We start from the raw sequence: 18,909 nt of genomic DNA on the forward strand, positions 1-18,909 counted from the left end.
TAAGGCGATGATAGGAATGTAGAGTTTATAGAAGAAAATAATTTCAATTTACAAAACCAACACTTCGATCATCAAAATTCAATTTGATTTTTTTCTGTCGCGAGGAATCAATTTAGTGCCAACATTTCGGTGAAGGCCGAGATAGCAAGAGTGATAGTGATTGATTGATCACTTTTCTGGCGTTTGCTATTGGTGTTTGAGAAAACAAAGATCATGCATTTTGGTGGAAGGCCAAGTTCAAGCCTGCAAGATTGATGACTTTCTGCTACTATTTTTCAAGCCTCTCTGCTTGAGAGGACTCCACACTAAAGATTTTCGTTGCAGTGCAAGGACAGTTGGATGCTTAGCTGCCATCCGCGAAGCGACCTGTGTTGGACTGCCTGCAAACTTACTGCTGCTCCTCATCAACGTTGGTGTTGTCTCAACTGAAGTTCTAATTTCTGGCAATGGAGCAAACAACCTTGAATATCGAGCTTTCCTTTGGTTCCTTATCAGTGATTGCTGAACACTGCTTGCACAAGTGAATTGAGAGGAGCTGTGAAGTGGAGTTGTTGACATGCCAGATGTTGAGTCAGGATGGAGTGTAGCCATGGAAACTCGCCTTCTAGGCTGAAAGACCTGTGTTGTTGATGGTGCAGGTGGGGGCCTTGCAGCAATGGATACCCTTCTTCTTGGTTTCATAAGGCCAACTTGTGTATTTGTAGTCATCGAGGTTGTTCTGGCAATGTTTTCTTTTCCATCTACAGAAGAGCAACGTGAGGGCCTTCTCTCAGGTGGGGGAGGCAAGAAATTAGTAATTCTTCTTAGTGGGGGTCTTATTGAAGGATCCAGTGGTGGCTTCTTTGTGGCTTTCTGAACTGCTGTGTGATTTAACGATGACATTGTTGAAGGTTGAGCTGAAACAGCAGCAAGCGATCTACTTTCTTGCTTCAGTCTAATTTTTCTCTCCTCGGCTATCTGGTTCTCAAGGTCCCGAACCTGTTAAGAATCACCACACATTTGATGAATAATATTTTCAAAATGAATGAAACCTTTTCTAAGTTAATGATAGCATGTATAACAGCAGTCATGGGTTATACCTTCTCTTGAAGATTTCGGCACATGAGTTCTCTGGTAGCAAGTCTCATCTGCACTGTCTGCAAGTTATCTTGTAATTTTTTAGTTTCCTTCTCATCGTGTTTGAGCTTTTCTGCCTGTTTGTGATGAAATTCCCAATTTTAAAACCAGTTTCAAGAAAGACTGTTGCTCTTATTAAAAGAAAAGATAGACATTGTAGCATACCATTTGCTTGTACTTATACAGTTCAGTGAGGTCTGCTTGCTTGCGGGCTGGGCCACTCTCAATTCCTCGCACACGTGTGGCAAAATTCAAAGAACAAAGTGTCTCTGTTAAGTCTGCTGCACCTGGACTTATCTGGACAAACATTAAAGTTTTGCAATCACCTCCTGCATTTCAATCCCAGATCAACATCATTAATAGAGAAAATTCACTCACCAAGGGCCCTTTCAAAATAATAAAACAGCTATGAAATTGAAATTCCAATTAATGTTTTTTTTTTTTTTTTCAATCCATGAAAATATCAGTTATGAAGAGCACCAAGAACTAGATGTAAATAAAATCATTGAGGAGTTGTTCAGAAAGGAGCACATCATGCTGGGAAATGAATCCTCACCTAAAGAGCTCTGGAGTATATGGGTGAGCTTCGAGTTCCTATTTAAAAAAAATATACAAATAGTAATGAGATAAAGAATCCTTAATGTAGGAAAGTATGTTAGGGATGAGAGATAAAAGTGAATTACCTGTAAGGTATGTGGGCTGATTTGGATGCAAGGGCTGATATTACATCACCAAGTGCTGATAGAGACTTGTTTATGAATTGAGATTCCTTCAGTCTTTCTCCTTCGGCTTCGGTTTTCCCCACACGCTCACTGCCAGCTAAGTCTACTAGCCAAAGGTGACTCCTTGTTTTCTGGCCATTGATTACGTTTTCCCCCAAAACAGTCACTCGCAACAAACTACATGTAAAATAAAACCACCAGTGTCATCATCTTCAATGATGAAAAGTAATATCTACTCCTGGCTTTCCCAATAATTTCATTCAAATGATGAAATACACTTACTGATACAAAGAATCATGCCTGTCAATATTGAAGTAAAATATCTGCTACTTTTACTATTTGAATTATTTAAGCACTTAAAAAATATAAAATGAACAAACACAGATTTTATCCAAAAGAACCAAACATACCAATGAGAACGACTGCTAAGCTCATTAGCATTGGTGGATCCAACAGATCTGACTCGGTTTCCAGATTTCAGCATTTCCCACACATCCTTTGTTCCATAAACACGAGCTTCAACAAGTCCTGGGACTTCTTGGGTTCCATCTGCAGATTGCTTTATCTCCAACCTACATTTTATTAGATAAAGCTTACAATATGTTCTCCACTTCAATAATGTCATGTAAGAAACAGTTAAAACATCAAAGTTTCACGCTGAAGTGGATTGACCATGGAGGGGGAGGAAAAGAAGATTAAGACATTATGTTAGTAGCCGCTATTTGCAATCCCAACTATGCTACCACAGAAGATAGATAGGTACAGAGATAATCAATTAAAGTAAATAATGTCTTTCAGAAAAATTATGGTTAATTTTATAGTATATCTTGCAAAAGCAACATGTGTTCCGCACTCAGATTTTCTTACATTAGCCTCATGTAAAACAGTGTAAAAGTGAAAACTTAATTACATTATATAGCTTATTAGAGTATAGCTAAAGTTGAATCAGAACTCACTTCTTAGTAAACTCAACTGAATTTTCCACCAAGAGATCTCTTATCTTCTCATTGTAAACCTCCAACATGCTAACAAGTAATTCATATTTTATTATGCCACGTCTCTCCTCAGATATATGAAATAATTCCTCCAGGGTTCTATAGTTAACTCCCCTGTGCTCTGGTGTTCCCTCCATCGTAAAAGTCTTGCCAGTTCCAGTTTGACCATATGCAAAAATGCAAACATTGTACCCATCCAATACGGACGTAACGATAGGTTTTGTTTGTGTAAAAACAGCCTCTGCATGATAAATAATCCGCACATTATAAATCATGAACCAGCATAAGAAAAAAATACCCACTAAAAAAAACTTAACCTGCTTAAAAAAAAACTAAACCCTAAACCCTAAAAAAACACTTAACCAGCAAAAGTTTTAATTTCTCGTGTACCTTGGTTATCTTCAGGTCTGAATACATAATCAAATTTAAATTGCTTTTTAGAAGAATCAGAGCTAATGACTTGGAGCTCATCAGGAGAAGACTCAAAATTGACCACAGACACTGCTGATCCATTGGCTATTTCATTTTGATTTAATGGTCTGCATCTGCAGAAAACTCTGATATTTCCCTTCAGTTCAATCACTTCATTGTAAAGCCGCCTACGCTCAAAGGACTCCTCCAGGTACTTTCTCTTCAAGACTTCGTATTCAGCACCTAGTGACAGACAAAAACATAAACATCCAGTATAAAGTAATTGTAAGGAGCCAGATATCATTATTATTGAATTTTTGGTTAATGTTATAGCCTTACCAAGTAGCTGAACAGACTTCAAAACATCCAGGCCTGGAAATGACTCTATAGTGAGTTTTACTTGATCAGATAGGGCTACGTGTTGTTTCTTCAAATTCTGATACATGATGCATAAAAACCAACATCAACGAAAGCAATAACCAGAAGGAATTTGATCGGAAGTAATACTTGGATGGATTTTAATTCTTGTTTGATCAAAACATGACTAACATTCAAAATTTACCTGAACTTGGGTACTCAAGTCAAGAACCTTTTTCAATATTGGGAGTGTATGACCCTGATCAGGAGAACTTTCATGGATTCTATTGGAAATACTATTCTCATCATTGTTGTCAGGTTCAGGGGTCTCGTTATTGAATTGCGCTGGTGCATTATCTGATGACACACCAAGATCCAAAAAAATCAGACGGCAGAAGCAAAATGGAAACCAGTTTTCTGTGTCTATCTTCTACTTTCTTTCTTACCTTTTGGGATAGAAGTGAAATCTTAACCCAAAATCACGTTCTCTTTTTTAAATATATACTGGGTTTTAATCACATTCACACATGATGCATGAATATATAAAAGCGGAAACTGATTTAGAAAATTTGAACAAAAAGATTCAACCAAAAAGAAGTTGCATGCATTCCTGAATAGATTATAATAGTAGCAAGAAGATATAGAATTGTCTCAGAAATAATCTTGCATAGTGTATTTTATCAAACAAAAAAAATAATAAAATAAATTATAAATGATGACATAAAAACACACTAAATGACGCCAAGACAAACCTATTTCACAAGCCTTATCTTCCATGTTTGGCTGCGATTCTGAAATTAAGCGAAAAATCCAACAATTACCAACACATTTAGACTATAAGCTTCTCTTTTCAGTCGAAAACTGAAAAAAAAAACCAATATAAAATAATAATAATAAAGAAGTAAAAGAATGGAAACCTGAGGAGGGCTTCAAATTACAGTGAATAACAAATTGATTAAATTTTTGTGTGAGCATCTCAATCATTGGATCTGCAAGAAGCATGCGATGTGTTAAATTTCCTGAAAGAGAAAGGGAAATTAGAAGAAAGAAGGGAAATGAGAGAAATAGTGAGCACCGTCCATGACAACGCAGATCTTGAAGGAGAAAGAAAGATGAGAGGAGCACTGTGTCTTTGAGCTGTGTGTGTGTGTGTGAGCGCGTGAGAGATAGAGAGAGTTTTGCTAATTTGCTTCGCTGTAGAGTGGTTAAAGCAACGGTCATTAGTCGGTAAGGAAACTTAGGAAAGGGTTTGAATTTTGGGATCGGACAAGGATTTGTAACGGCTACAAAACTCAATCTACCAACTATTTGGGCCTGGGCCTCACTCAATTTTAATGGACAACAACACAAATATCCAAAATTTGTTTTCTACACCACTTTTTTTTTTTTCAGAATTTAATTTCTCAAAGTTAATTTTTTTTTTACAAATAAATAACTCAATTGGACCAATGATCAAGAAAAAAATGTGTAAAATATTATCACGATTTAATTGGTTTCACACGATACATAATAGTTGAACATTATGATTTAATAATCATTTTTTAAATAAACAATTAATTTTAATGATACATGTGTTATCATCCATAAATATATATTGTTTAGACCATTTATATTTGCTGAAATAAGTAATTTTGTTTAAGTTGGATAAAATTATTATAGATGACATATTTTTCTCCAAATATTTAATATTGATTGGCAATATGTATGAGTTAATTTATTTATTTTTATATATTTTATATGATAAAATAAATAATAGTAATAATTGAGATGATTTCGTGTGGGTTATAAATTTATAATATCTATTGTAAAACAAATGTAATTGCCAAATGGAAAATTGCGATGTTTGAAAACAATTGTAACTGAAATTTGTTGAATAAATTATATTTATACTATTATCCTTTTTATACTTTTTTTATTTGAATAAAGAAATGAATCAAATGATTGAATTTTGAAAAATAAAAGACAAAGTTGGAGACAAAAAAGAAAATTTCCCTATATAACAATAATGGATAGATAGAATGATAAATTTAAAAAAATGTTTGAAGACAACGCTAATTAGAAAATATATTTTTTATAACTTTTAACATTTATCTTAAAATTTTTAAATACACAAGAAAATGCATTTGTTATTTGACCCTTTTGGATTTATTTGTAAATATTTAAACAAGTGAATTATAATGAAAATTTTGAAGGTAAACAAAGAATAGAGATCGAAGTAAAAAGTCCTCTATAATATTCTAGATTAATATTGCAAATACACACTAAAAACGGGGTAAGAATATATATATATATATATATATATTATTAACTCTCTTAATTAAATTTAAAAATATTTAGGGTCACCTCTCTTCTATTTCAAAATCTAATTCCCAGTTATACTGTAAAGTAGCTTAGAAAGGTAGGTCACATTCCAAAGTTCAAACTTCAAAGGCATATGCATGTAAAAGAGAGTGTGCGAAAAAAGACATAAAAAATAAAAAATAAAAAAATAGTAGAAATCATACAAGTACTTTTCTAATTTGTCATCGGTTAGATAAACTTGTTTATACATTGAAAACAGGCATCTTGCATTGCAACACTGCAAGATATGTTGTGTTATGAAATGACACCCCTACCTGCTTCCTCCATCCCTTACTGAAATCATATAAAAAGGGGGTAGATAAAATAAAACAAAGAACATCAGAAATTGTAAGTAGCTTATATTCTTCTCGTATGTTTCAAAGAAATGAGGTATAAGGCTCCAATCCTTGAGAGAAAATAGCATCTGATATCTAGGAAATAGCTATGCCTTCTAGTGGTAGTAGTATTGTAAACCATGGCTCACCAATCACAGTGCTATAGGCCCATAAATGTTAAAACCAATCGACATGCTCGCTTGAAGCTTTAGGTTGCTTCTTAGGCTTTTGATATCGGTTATTCTCAAACCTAGCTTTAGTTATAAGTGAATAGAGCAAGTCTGCCTCAGCTGATGTATCATAGGGTGCATCCACTATACTGGTAACATCAATCAAATGGAAACAAGAAATCAACGAAAAGAACAAATTAAACTCCAGAAATTAATGGCATGTCATATGCTAAAGGAAGATATATGGGAAAATCATGCAACCTTGTATCCTATGAGTTTTATATGAGAAACAATACATCAATAATGAGGACGGTTAATCTGATAAATTATCCCACAGCCCAACAAGAAAGGGTTTGGTGGATGGATGAGGTTACCTATCAAGTAGCTCCTCCAAGAGAATTCTTTGTGATGGGGTTACATAATGAATGCAATTTCTAGGGCATTGTCCAACCGCACATTGAACTTGGTAATCTTCCCCATGACCTTAAATATTTAAAGAGAATAGCAGTATTTATAAAATTATGAAACGCATGTTATTTGAAGAACACATTTAAAACTTGACAGATGAAAAGAGAACCTTGAGAAGATGCACGTGCTGTTCCAGTTGAAGAGTCATAGGTGAAAGCATGAGGGGCTCTTTCCACACAGGAATTAGAACACGCTGCATAAAAATTTAAATTAAATTAACGTAATGAAAAATAAATGTGACACATATAACAGAGTTGTGATATATGGTAATGGTACCTTTGCCGACACAGAGAAGCTGGTTAACGAAAAGATCAAAAGCTTCACACTCGGGTGTGTCAAAAGGATCTAAGCATTCACTATAAACGAAAAAGGGAATCAATTGAATGATAAAAATCTAGCAAATTGGAATTCAGAAAAAGAAAAAGAGAAGCTTTATATATTTATTTACCTTTGAATGAATTGTGAAGGGGTGTAATTGGATAGAAGCCGATAGGCCTGAATTACGCGACGAATGATAGTATCAGAATTGGGATCTCTATTGTGGTCTGGATGGAACTGCTTCACCTTCGCAAGGAAGAGAAGAGAATTTCAATCGGCGAATGAATGAATGAAAAATGAATAATAAAGATGGCGTTGGTACTTTGGCTCGAAAAGCGGCTTTGATATCGGCGGGGGAAGAGTGAGGATGGATTCCAAGGACGGTGTAAGCTGAAGCAGTTGATAGAGGACCATCGTCTCTGTCTCTGTAACTGCAACTGCAGCTCGCTATTGATTTGTTCTTCGGAAACAACGCAAGAGTGCCATTTCCAAACGGGTAGGTTGTCATTATGCTCAAGCTGTTCATTCTCGCTACTATTTTTGTGGTCGCAAGGTGCGTGTTGCACTCCCCCTTTTCTTTTCCTTCTATTTATTTATTTTTAATTGAACTTTGTGGTAGGAAAATGTGAAATAAGAAAATAGCGAAAACATGGCTGGGAACTATACCTTTTTCAACAATATGTGTGGGTTTAAGTAAGTTTATTTTAATGATAATTTTTATAAAAATTAAAAATGAACATTTCTCTTATAATTAGTTTTTCCAAGCTTGCTTCTATATAAGTCAACGGAATAGTTTTGGATTAATTAGGGATTTCTTTCATGCAAATTGCAAATACCGAAACAAAGGATTGGCCGTGGCATTCGATGTATGATTTTTTCATCCATAACCCTTCCCTAGTATAACGCTTCATGATAGTTGAACGCGGGAGAAGAAACATATTGAGTGAGAATGTGATACCATAAGAGGAGTTTAATATTGGTCATGCAACCATATATAGTATATAATCATGTGAAGATAAAATTCCTGTAGCAGATGAAATGTTCACACGACACAAACAAAGCTCTAGGCTAGCTAATTTTAGGGATAAACACCGATAGCCAATAGCGTTCTTACTAGATAATGAACCGTCAGAATAAATGCAGAGAGAGATTAATCCTTTTTATCTTGATGCAAGTAATAGAGAATACACCTTTTATCAGGAACATAGCCTTCATCTTTCAGGTGTTTCAATGCCCCGGACAAAACCCAGAATATAATATCAGCTTGCGGATGCATTTTGTCCTCTACTACAAAACTACTGACTTTCTTTTCTATCTCAATCCAACTTATACCCACTTCTTTTGCTACTCCCATCTCTTTCATTCTCTTAATGGCATGTGCTCTCTCTTTCCATTTCCCTTCACTAGAATATATATTTGCCATCAAAACGTAAGGAGCTGAGCTATCTGGTGCTGCTAAAAAGAGTTTATCAGCAGCATATTTTCCCATCTCAGAATCACCATGTATGCAGCAAGCACCAAGCAATGCTTGCCAAACCAGTATGCCAGGATTCTCAGGCAACCCCTCAATAAAATTTTTAGCTTCTTTAAGAAGTCCAGCCCTGCCCAACATATCAACAACACAGGCATAATGATCAGACCGGGGCCTTAACCCGTGATCTCTAGTCATAGATTCCAAAAACTCCATTCCCTTCTCAACTAGGCCAGTATGACTGCAATTGTGAAGCAAAGACAAAAATGTAACATGTGTCGGTGCTATACCCTCTTTTCTCATCTCTTCATAAAATTGAAGTGCTTTGAAACCATCCCCATGGCGAGCAAAAGCTGCAATCACGGAATTCCACGAAAACAAATTCTTTTGAGTCATTTGATAGAAGACTTGGAGCGAGTCATACAAATCTCCACACTTGGAGTACATATTTATGAGTCCATTACTAACAAAAGGATTCTGACTCAAGTTCTTCTTTATAACTAGAGAGTGAATCTGTTTACCGAGAGCCAAAGAAGTGCCAACACCAAATACACCAAGAATGGCAGAAACCATGTTGGCATCAGCTGTAATCCCCAATTTTATCATCCTTAAGAATATCTGGATAGCTTCATCCTCAAGTCCATTTTGAGCAAAAGCTACAAGTATTACGGTTAAAGAAACCTCATCAAGTTCCTTAGCAGACTCAAAAATTTGCCAAGCTGCTTCTAAACTACCACACTTTGAATACAAATCCATCAAAGCACTTTCAATGCATAAATCTGACTGCATTCCCAATTTCCAGAGCAGGCCATGAATTTTACAGCCTTCCACCAGTGCTTGTAAACCTGAACAGGCCATGAGTGCACCCAAATATGTTAAAGCATTAGGAATCACGGCCCCGCAACGCATATGAGCAAACAATCTCAAACTATCCTCATAAAATTCATTCTGTGCGAGGCCAGAAATCACTGCCGTCCAAGTTATAACATTCCTCTCCAGCATCTCATAAAAAACCTGCCTTCCTTGACCACAACACCCACATTTAAAATATGATGTTATAAGAGCATTCCCCACTGTAATTTCCCTCTCAAAACCACCAACAAACACCACACCATGGATCATTTTTGTTACAGTAGAGAACTCCAGTTCATCACAAGCTGACAACATTGTAGTCAGAGTTGCTTTATCAAATTTAGAATACACTGTCCTTGACTCACTCATTTGCCTAAAGAACCTAAAACCCGCATCAAAATCCATGTTCCTTAAAAACCCAGAAATCATTACATTCCATGACACGGTATCTTTTACAGACATATGATCAAAAAGCTTAACGGCATCATGCAGTTCACCACATTTAGAATACATGGAGAGGAGTGAGTTCCAAACAAAGAGGGCATTACGGGGGCAGTTGTCAAAATGGAATGATGGGGGTTGCTTGATGACACGGGCATGGATGGAAGAACCAAGATTAAGGTTTCCATATCTGCCGCAAACCGAGAGAAGAGAACTCAAGTCAGCATGGTTGAGGACAGATTTTGAGGTTGCAGAAAGTGGGTTTTGAAAAGTTAGTGCCTTCACGTTGAAGGGTATATTGATAGAAGGGAGATGAGAATTGAGTTTCCATCTGGATTTCATCCATGAAAGGGAAAACAAGGAGGAGGATGGAGAGGACACCGTTAACTGAAAAATTCTAAACCCTGCGGATTAAAAAAAACTAGTTTGGGTCGTTTTAAAATGGAAAACAAACATGCTCATTGCAATTTTCGTTTTTTGGGAGGAATACGAAATAAAAAAAAAGTAGGATTTGTGATTCGGCTCAAAGAAGAGACTAGAGTTAGATAAATGCATTTTTATCAAGTTTGTATAGTTTTCACTCTTTATAATATAATTAAATTTGATTTTAGTTTTCTTTTTTTAAATTTGTCTATTAAATGCATATGATGATTTATTTAAATGTGTATTATTCAATAGTTAGTAAAAATAAATAATAATCGTAAAAAACTTTAAAATATTTATTTATTTATAAAAACTAAAAAATATTTTTGGATAAAACTTTCTCATTTTTTGAATTGATCATTCACTTAGTAATATTTTTAAGAAATTTTCTTTATTTAATAAATTCATATAAATTTTTTGTACAATTTAAAAATAAAAAAAAAAGAAAATTGAGATAAGTGATGTAATAATAAAAATATTTTTTAAAAGTATTATAAAAATAGTAATTTTTATAGTATCTTCAAAATTAAAAAGATATTATATATTATTCATATATGAAATAATTATGATCATTAATATTATATTCAATATGTATAATATATAGTGGTAATCAGTGGTCTATTTTTAAAAAATATATAAATATTTTTAAATTTTTAAGATGTTAGAATAATTATAATCATTAATTTAAAAAAGTATGAGATGTCCTTTTAAGTTAATGGGCATAATAACAAATACTTAGATAAATAACATAGTCCATTTTTTTACTAAAAATATATAAAAAAAGAAATAGTTCCATTTTATACATTATCAACAATATTTTATGTTGTTATCTATTAATAAAATTAATATGATCCTATAGTACAATAAAGTTAATGTCTATTTGTTGGACCTTGGACGGTGATAATAGTATTTTGATGTGATGGTTAATGGCAATGCAATGAGATGGTCTTAGAAGAAACATTCTAACATTGAAGTGAGCAAGAATTTTGAAAACATATTAGTAATATGATTAAGATTGCATATCTTTGAGGGGGGGTTTGGTTCCTTTTATTATAGGTCTTGCTGGGGCAGGCCATGCTTGGCACAGAAGTTGGGTACAGCTAGTGAGACAGATATGAATTGGCAAAGGAATAATTCTCTAATAAGCCGCTATGCAATTCAAGATATGGGAGCCCAACTTGTGGCACCATTTGTTCGAGTTGAGGGAAGAGTTATTTGTTGACCATGCCAAAGAAGCAAGGGGAAACCATGAGACCAGCTTCATCCGCTTATCTAGTAACGCTATGATGTTCCCTGACTCGCCGTTTCTAAGCTATTCCAAACTTGCTTACTATCCGATCTTTACAAGAATACAATCTATAGTGACTGCACGAGTGTATCATTCGATTTACAATTGCAATGATTATTACTCACATTTGGCAACGATATTTAGATGTCATGTTTAGGAGAAGAAAGAAAAGATGAATTAATAAAATTTAACTTTTGTTTAAAAATTATTTAATTAAGAAGATAAGTGTTAGGAAAATTTTTAAAACCTTTGAATGTTAGTTTTTTGATTGAGCCTTTTTGTTACGACATTTTATTTTTCTTTCATTCATTCTACTCTTTTACATTCTACTTTCTTTTAAAAATATATTAATTTTTAAAGTAAATTTTTTTAAAAAATTATAAAAAATAACAATAGTAATTTTAAAATTATTAATTTTTAAAGAAAAATATATTTTTTTAAGAAGATAAGTAAAACGTATAAAAAAATAATATCATTTATAAATAAATTATCATCAGTTTTTTTTAATATTAAACATTTAAGTATTTTCCTTTTTAATATAAATCATTCAAATAAAAGAAAAGAAAAGTTTAAAAGTATGTTGATTTCCTTTACTATTTTAAGAAGAGAAATAAACATATTTTAAGTTTCCTTCCTCTTTAAATCCTTTCCATCTTTTCTCTTTCTCAGAACATCCAAACAAAAAAAGTGAAGTACAGAAACCCAACAAATAAAAATGAAAACTACGAGGGTCTCTCTTTCTGACGCATTTATTAATGGTAAAATACACTTTACCGCTTCACAAGGTTAGGGGCAAGATTGTCATACAACTTCATCATGAACAGTTTGACCCCCATCCAAATTCCAGCCTCGCAGAGTAACTCGAGGATTGACACCCTTAGGGACCTCAAAAGATATATTAATGGGCATGGTCTCTCCTGGGATCAGCGAAAAATAGTTATCTGAGTAATGAACAGGAAGAATTCTTGTGTCTTCCCCTTCCTTGTAGTCCGTCTTCGAAGTATGAACAGAAAAATGAAGAAAGCAAGCAACCCCTGTATCAGGCCCATTTATTTCAGTAACTTTCGAACCATCACTATTCCCAGTAAGACATCTATGTATCCTCTTAAACCAACCAGTTTCGTGTTCGATTCCAGCCCCACAACGCAGAGTTTCCAGTGAATATGTACCATAAAAGCCATCACTTAGCCTAGTTGTTGAACTTCTAGAGTCTGGTCTTTTAGATGTGTTTGTCACGCGCAAATCAATACTATAAATGGATTCTTCAATGAAAACCTTCGATGTTATCTTGAGAGGTATTTTCTTATTCCTATATGGTTCCAATAGCTTGTAATCTCCACCAGAAAGATGCAACCAATAAAAGTTTCTGGATATAATTCTATAATCCGACATGTTATAGAGTTTGAGAAGAAGAAAATAGACTGGCTTTGGATTTTTCGATTTTGGATACTTCATCTCAGCAACAGGTGCCACTTTTTTTGGCAGCAAAGAAATATTTTCATGAACTCTGTAGTAAGGGCATGTTCCATCGAGATCCCACACTGAAGCTTCAATAGCTACATTAGACAATTCTTCTGATGTAGTATTAACAACCTGTTTAACGGAGGAAGATAAAAAGATACAAAACCATTAATGAACTATTCTTTCATAACTGGACCATACAATAAATTGCAAAGAAAATTGTGAATCATGCAATTTTCACAGGTTTGTTATTTGCAATAATTTTAACTTGTCACTTTTGGCTTCCTATATCAATTTTAACTTCATAGAATGAGTCAAAAAATATTTATCATATTGGTAAAATGGTGTCTCTATTTCTGTTATCTTCTCACAAAACTAGAACTTTATGTGGACAATTACCTCGATAAAATATGTAGCCAGATTAAGCTGTACATGAATTGGTTCTGCAGCACATCGACAGCCATAGAAACCTGCTGTTTGATCAAGTAGATGATCATAAAATTGACCTCTCAAACCAGTCCAAGGATTTTGTGTCTTCCATATCAATACACCTGTATATTTATTCCACATACGTGAAGTCCATCCCTCCAGAAGAGCTCTATATTGTATGTAGTTAACAAGTTGAGCCTAAGAATATAGCACCAAAATTAAATTTCAACTTCAACAAGAAGATCAGTTAAAATAGGACAATGAACATGCATCACGAATGGCCAACAGGATGAAGGTTTCTCTTACCTTCAGACAAAAATCATCAAGATCTTTTGCAGCACCATAAAGTTGAATCTGATCATGAACCTTGGATGGTTTTGAATAAGGGATATATTTATGGTATTCCCATATGGGATTTGGAACTTCTACATAACCATCAGGAAGTTTCTTAAAGATCGGTATCTGCCATCCTTCTAAAGGCATTGTTGCTCGAATGGTAGCAGCAACTGGCATTCCCACAGAACCAACCTCTGGATTGAATCCATAATCATAAAAGTTATCCTTGAAGAAATCTTCAGGATTTTGTATTTCATAAGGACCATCAGTAAAATTCCCCATCCCATCAGCAAACCCATCCCACATTGAACCTTGTATGTAAATGCGTGTGCCATCAAGATACTGGCTAGGATCTTTTGACACTGGGGACAAGTCTCCAACAGGTTTGCTATTTATGTTCACACTTTCAAAATACGGATGAAGTCTCAGATCATTTTTGAGAGCAGCATTTATATCATCTGGTGGAATTTGTTCATTTCCACCCACCCATAGGGCAAGACTAGGATGATTCCTTAGAAGCTTGACTGTGTCTCTTGCACAAAACAAGAAAAGGTCATGGTCCAGTGGACCATTTGGATTAGATACTGGGTCACCACGTCCATCAACATCCCCAGTAATCCAAAACTCTTGCCATACCTACAAAATTTAAGCCAGTAACTCAATCAATTTTCAAAACCAATTCTACCACTAATGTAATATTGGATGGGACCAAGGATTATTTGGTAAAGCTGTACAAGCTTCTAAATCAGTTAAATCTGTGGCACCATTTCGTCTTAGCTGTAGCAGGAGCAGCACTAATAAGCAGCGCACCTCATAATGGAAACTGACCATTCAATTAAAAAACACACTGAAGAAACCATAAACAAAATAATAGGTTTCTGGAAAAGAAAATTTAAATCGAATCCCCACCCTTCCTTACATAAGACCAAACATTAAGAGAATAATAAGTAATAGTCAATAGCAATGATGAGCCTACTCTTAGACTGGTGATTGAGTCATTGAAGCTTATACAAACTGCTGTTTCCACTCATAAGTACACAGGAATGAAAGGAACATAAACAAACCATAAATGCACACAACAGAGCAGCATTAATGCAATAAATTCATTAAAAAATATAACAAAGGAAAATAACACTGACATGAAATTATAAGCAAAAATGAGGATCTGGTAGCAGTTACAACTTACCAGAAGGCCATAATAATCACAATAATGATAAAACTCGGGCCTTTCTGCCAGTCCACCACCCCAGCAACGAATCATGTTAAAATTCATATCTGCATGAAACTTGATATCCGTTTTATACCGCTTCTTTGAAAGACGCAGTAGTCCATCAGATAATATCCAGTTACCCCCTCGAATAAAAATTGGTTCTCCATTGACTTTAACCAACCTATAAAATAAGATATATGCAGTGAAAACATATACAGAAACAGTTTAAAGTTTGAATTAATTTTATTAAAACAGTAGAAAATTATAACATCGTAGAAATATGAGAAGTCACCATACCTTCCACCAGTAGCATTATCAATATGACTCTCAATTTTGCGGAATCCAAAGTGATGGCTCCATAAATCAGATTCACCAAATCCTTTAACATCGATGTTAATAACAACATTGTACAAAGATTGCTTTCCCATTCCATTGGGCCACCATAAATTGGGCTTGTAGAAGAGAAGCTGTGAATTCAGATCATTAGCACTTAAAAAGAATAATTGAAACTTAAACCCCAATACATGCAAGTTAACAGGATCAGTAGTAAAAAGATGCTAGAAAATATTATCTATCCAGGATTGGATATGTACAATGTAAAAGAAAAAAAAAGGTTGTCCCTGTGATCACTTGGTTTGCTTTAAACTTTTCTATTTGATTTGTTGCTTTATCTATCCAGGATTGCATGTGTTCAATGTAAAAAAGGGGGGTTTCCCTATTATCACTTGGGCTACTTTAAGGTTTTGCTGTCAGCATTGTTTCTTTGGATCATACACATCAGCATAACCAGAAAAGAAGGACATTAAGTAATAACTTACAAATTATGGAGCCAATGTCCTGACAATAGCTAATATATCTTCAAATTTCCCCCATCATACCTGAACCTTTGTTCCTTTGATAAGTAAAGAAATATAAAACAGCCATTTATTATTTAGGGTAATTTGAACCTAAAACAATCAGCAGTGTATTAAATGCTGTCTGATTACAGTACAATCTCAGGACATGACTGTTAAATTCAATAATAGTTAAAAGTAAATTAGAGCTAAAAGTTAGATGAACCTATACAGCACAAACACATGACATAAGCTATATAGATTAATTTCCGAATTTTTCGATCAAGATGTCTTGAATTAATGATTAAGTTCTTCACATGTCATAAGCATAATGATGAATGCAGCCACTGACCTCAGGAAATGTATATTGCAGCCGTGACTTTGCAGGAATTGAGAGATTTTGAGTTTGAATATGCTCTACTAAGCAAATGCTATCCTCAAGTTCAGTTGTCACTAGGACACTCACAGAACACTCAGCAGTCAAGGAGCTCATGTTTTCCAACTCAGTTGTTGTATGTAGATATGCTCTCTTATAATCATCCAAAAATGTTGAAACCAAGTGGGGATCAATTATTTTTACTGGCTGCACGACACACAGACACTGAAATCATCCAAGGAACAGATGGAAGAACCATCTTCTATATAAAAAAAGAAAAAAAAGAAAAAAAAAAAGTAAAGAATGTTTGATCAGATTTATTGATTGTATGGACTGCAATATCCTGGTTTTGTTTTCCAGACTTCTCAGTCTCACCTTAGAGCATATTTTATAAAACCAACATATAATTAGATTTGGAGTTCAACAATATTTACCCACGAATTACAAAAGAATCAGAGCCAACAATGCATCAAACAGAGAAGGATGAGGAACGAAAGGCCTCAATATGGTCTCAACGGAAAATCATTAAGTGATTAAAAATATAATAGGAAAGACTTTGGAATGAACTGAACAATTAATGCAACTCACCCCAGTAACAGAAATAGAAACTTCATCCCATATTCCAGTATTCCTATCTCTGCAATCAAATGTAACACATGCATTAGTCATAGATACATTTTGCTTTACATGGCTTCTACATAGTTCCAATTCTCTTCAACAAATTTTAAACAGTCAACAGGTAATGCCCAAAAAGCTCTACAAAGAAGAATAATAGGTTTTTAGTTTAGAGAAAAATTAAATATATTATTAATAAAAACAGAAACACAAGTAATAACAATGTCACCTTATAGGAGCCATCCAATCCCAACCTTCAACATATTGTGTGGCCACATCCTTTCCTATCTACAATAGAACAAAGAAAATGAATTAGACACGCCTCAGTGGCAACCATCATTTCTCTTCCTCTGTCACAGTAGTCTTAATCTTAACTGATTGAAAGGGATAAAATTAACAAATCAGAATTACGAATTCAACTTCCGACCTCATGATCACCACCTTGTCCTCCCTGAGGAGGAATTGTCCCGGGATGATCCGGAGGATGAACAAGAACAGCAAGCAAGTTTGTACCATCAGGATGAAGAATATCTGTGACATCAAGGGAATGCCTTCGAAACATTCCCTTTGGCAGGACAATTTTATGACCATTCAAATACACATCAGCAGAGTAATTGATTCCACGAAAGTTCAAATCACAGTGCTGATTGGTTGACTGCAAAAGCAAATAAACCACAATTTTATATTCAAAATAAGATTATTATTAGGACACATGATATCAGTGTTTATGTTTTGAAAATTAATTTCACAATTCACAGATTTCAAGAGCTCAATGATAAAATGGGAAAGAACAACAAGAAGACGCACAAGCTTGCAGTGAAAGGTTGTGAAGAACCAGAATGTGTAATAGTCTCTTCCAGAATCAGCAATGTCTATGATTTTTTCATTTTGCAGTCCATAAAAAGGATCAGGCACGAGTTTGTTCTTGACCAAGGTCGCTAGAACACTGTTGCGTGGAGTGAAGTCAATTAAGAGAACCAAGACCAAGTAAGCAATGAGGAGAAATAATAATAATAATGAAATTCTGAAACGGAAAATGGTAATTGTATGATTACGTTCCGGGAACGAGAGCTTCCATCCATGGGGATATGGGAGCAGACGGAGGGTGAGTAGTGGTGAGTTGAATTCCGGTGAATTTGACTTCGGTGGACCTGGCGGCGAGCCACCCCGAATCCAGCGTGCTCTTGCGGTGTTGCTCCGCCATCGGCCAGCCTAGATCGCCGGAGAGGGTCCTTCCTTCTGTCGGTGTGTTACTGTCACTGACCGGTGACGATTACTCTTTCTTGTCCATGCGCACAAGAAACAGAGTGCTACTGTTAACAATAAATGAAAGAGAGATTTACTTTATGTCAACTTTTATTCATAGACACTTTAACAATATTAAAATACCTCCTTAGTAATCTTTATTATGTAGTTGAAACAATTAATAACAATTTTTTATTAAAGATAAAATATTGATTACACTCTTATATATAAATAATAAATATGTATTTTTAAAAATATTTCTAATAAAAAATATTATAATTAAATACTTAAATTTTATTCTAAAATGTAAAATTAATATTTTTTATCTCTTCATTTTTATTCGCTGATGACCCTTTTATATATATTTGCCCAACATTTTTTTTTTTTACGTTACGTAATAATAACACACATGAAATTTCTGTCATGCCTACGCAATGCAGCTCCTTTGTGACTCACAAGGATATTAATCAATATTTACTTCTTAAGTTATGACTTATACTTTTAAAAATATCACTTTATATAAGGATCAATCTAAAATGTGGTTTAAGGTGCGTTTTATATGAATATTTTAGAATTAATAGCTACTTTAAGGTTACAAAATAAATGAAAGAGCTTTAAAATTAAAATTGTTTGACAATTCTATAATTTTAAGTTAAAATTTCATAAATAGTGTATTTTTACTTTTTGACTCTTGAGA

The 18,909-nt window shown here is 34.3% G+C and overlaps 4 protein-coding genes across 5 annotated transcripts; all 4 read right to left on the bottom strand.

Moving 5' to 3' along the window:
* Positions 1–237: 237 nt before the first annotated feature.
* Positions 238–4,585, bottom strand: LOC113863720 (kinesin-like protein KIN-14S). Its single transcript, XM_027497397.1, has 11 exons — positions 4,519–4,585; positions 3,807–3,958; positions 3,584–3,680; positions 3,224–3,487; positions 2,795–3,074; positions 2,249–2,410; positions 1,800–2,015; positions 1,673–1,710; positions 1,282–1,445; positions 1,080–1,193; positions 238–978 (listed from the first exon to the last, which is right to left on the bottom strand). Exons 1-11 carry the CDS (start codon positions 4,583–4,585, stop codon positions 238–240), a joined length of 2,295 nt encoding a protein of 764 aa, XP_027353198.1.
* A 1,475-nt stretch (positions 4,586–6,060) lies between these two features.
* On the bottom strand, positions 6,061–7,836 carry LOC113863313. Its single transcript, XM_027496849.1, has 6 exons — positions 7,555–7,836; positions 7,363–7,478; positions 7,191–7,270; positions 7,024–7,107; positions 6,821–6,929; positions 6,061–6,595 (listed from the first exon to the last, which is right to left on the bottom strand). Exons 1-6 carry the CDS (start codon positions 7,756–7,758, stop codon positions 6,454–6,456), a joined length of 735 nt encoding a protein of 244 aa, XP_027352650.1. The 5' UTR covers positions 7,759–7,836; the 3' UTR covers positions 6,061–6,453.
* A 469-nt stretch (positions 7,837–8,305) lies between these two features.
* Positions 8,306–10,338, bottom strand: LOC113861131 (pentatricopeptide repeat-containing protein At3g05340). The gene has a single exon (XM_027493748.1). The coding sequence runs from the start codon at positions 10,336–10,338 to the stop codon at positions 8,383–8,385; it is 1,956 nt and encodes a 651-aa protein (XP_027349549.1). The 3' UTR covers positions 8,306–8,382.
* A 1,985-nt stretch (positions 10,339–12,323) lies between these two features.
* Positions 12,324–18,280, bottom strand: LOC113861935 (mannosylglycoprotein endo-beta-mannosidase-like). Of its 2 annotated transcripts, XM_027495049.1 has the most exons (12): positions 18,023–18,266; positions 17,775–17,913; positions 17,395–17,622; positions 17,197–17,255; positions 16,941–16,989; positions 16,329–16,559; positions 15,441–15,610; positions 15,120–15,324; positions 13,904–14,569; positions 13,568–13,795; positions 12,855–13,300; positions 12,410–12,809 (listed from the first exon to the last, which is right to left on the bottom strand). In XM_027495049.1, exons 1-12 carry the CDS (start codon positions 18,169–18,171, stop codon positions 12,509–12,511), a joined length of 2,871 nt encoding a protein of 956 aa, XP_027350850.1. In that variant the 5' UTR covers positions 18,172–18,266; the 3' UTR covers positions 12,410–12,508. The 2 variants fall into 2 exon arrangements, with proteins under 2 accessions (XP_027350849.1, XP_027350850.1); XM_027495048.1 differs by having other exon boundaries at positions 12,324–13,300; positions 18,023–18,280.
* Between the last annotated feature and the right edge of the window lie 629 nt (positions 18,281–18,909).

Source organism: Abrus precatorius, unplaced genomic scaffold, assembly GCF_003935025.1.
Source record: "Abrus precatorius isolate BTA unplaced genomic scaffold, Abrus_2018 Scaffold3, whole genome shotgun sequence".
Lineage (NCBI taxonomy): Eukaryota > Viridiplantae > Streptophyta > Magnoliopsida > Fabales > Fabaceae > Abrus > Abrus precatorius.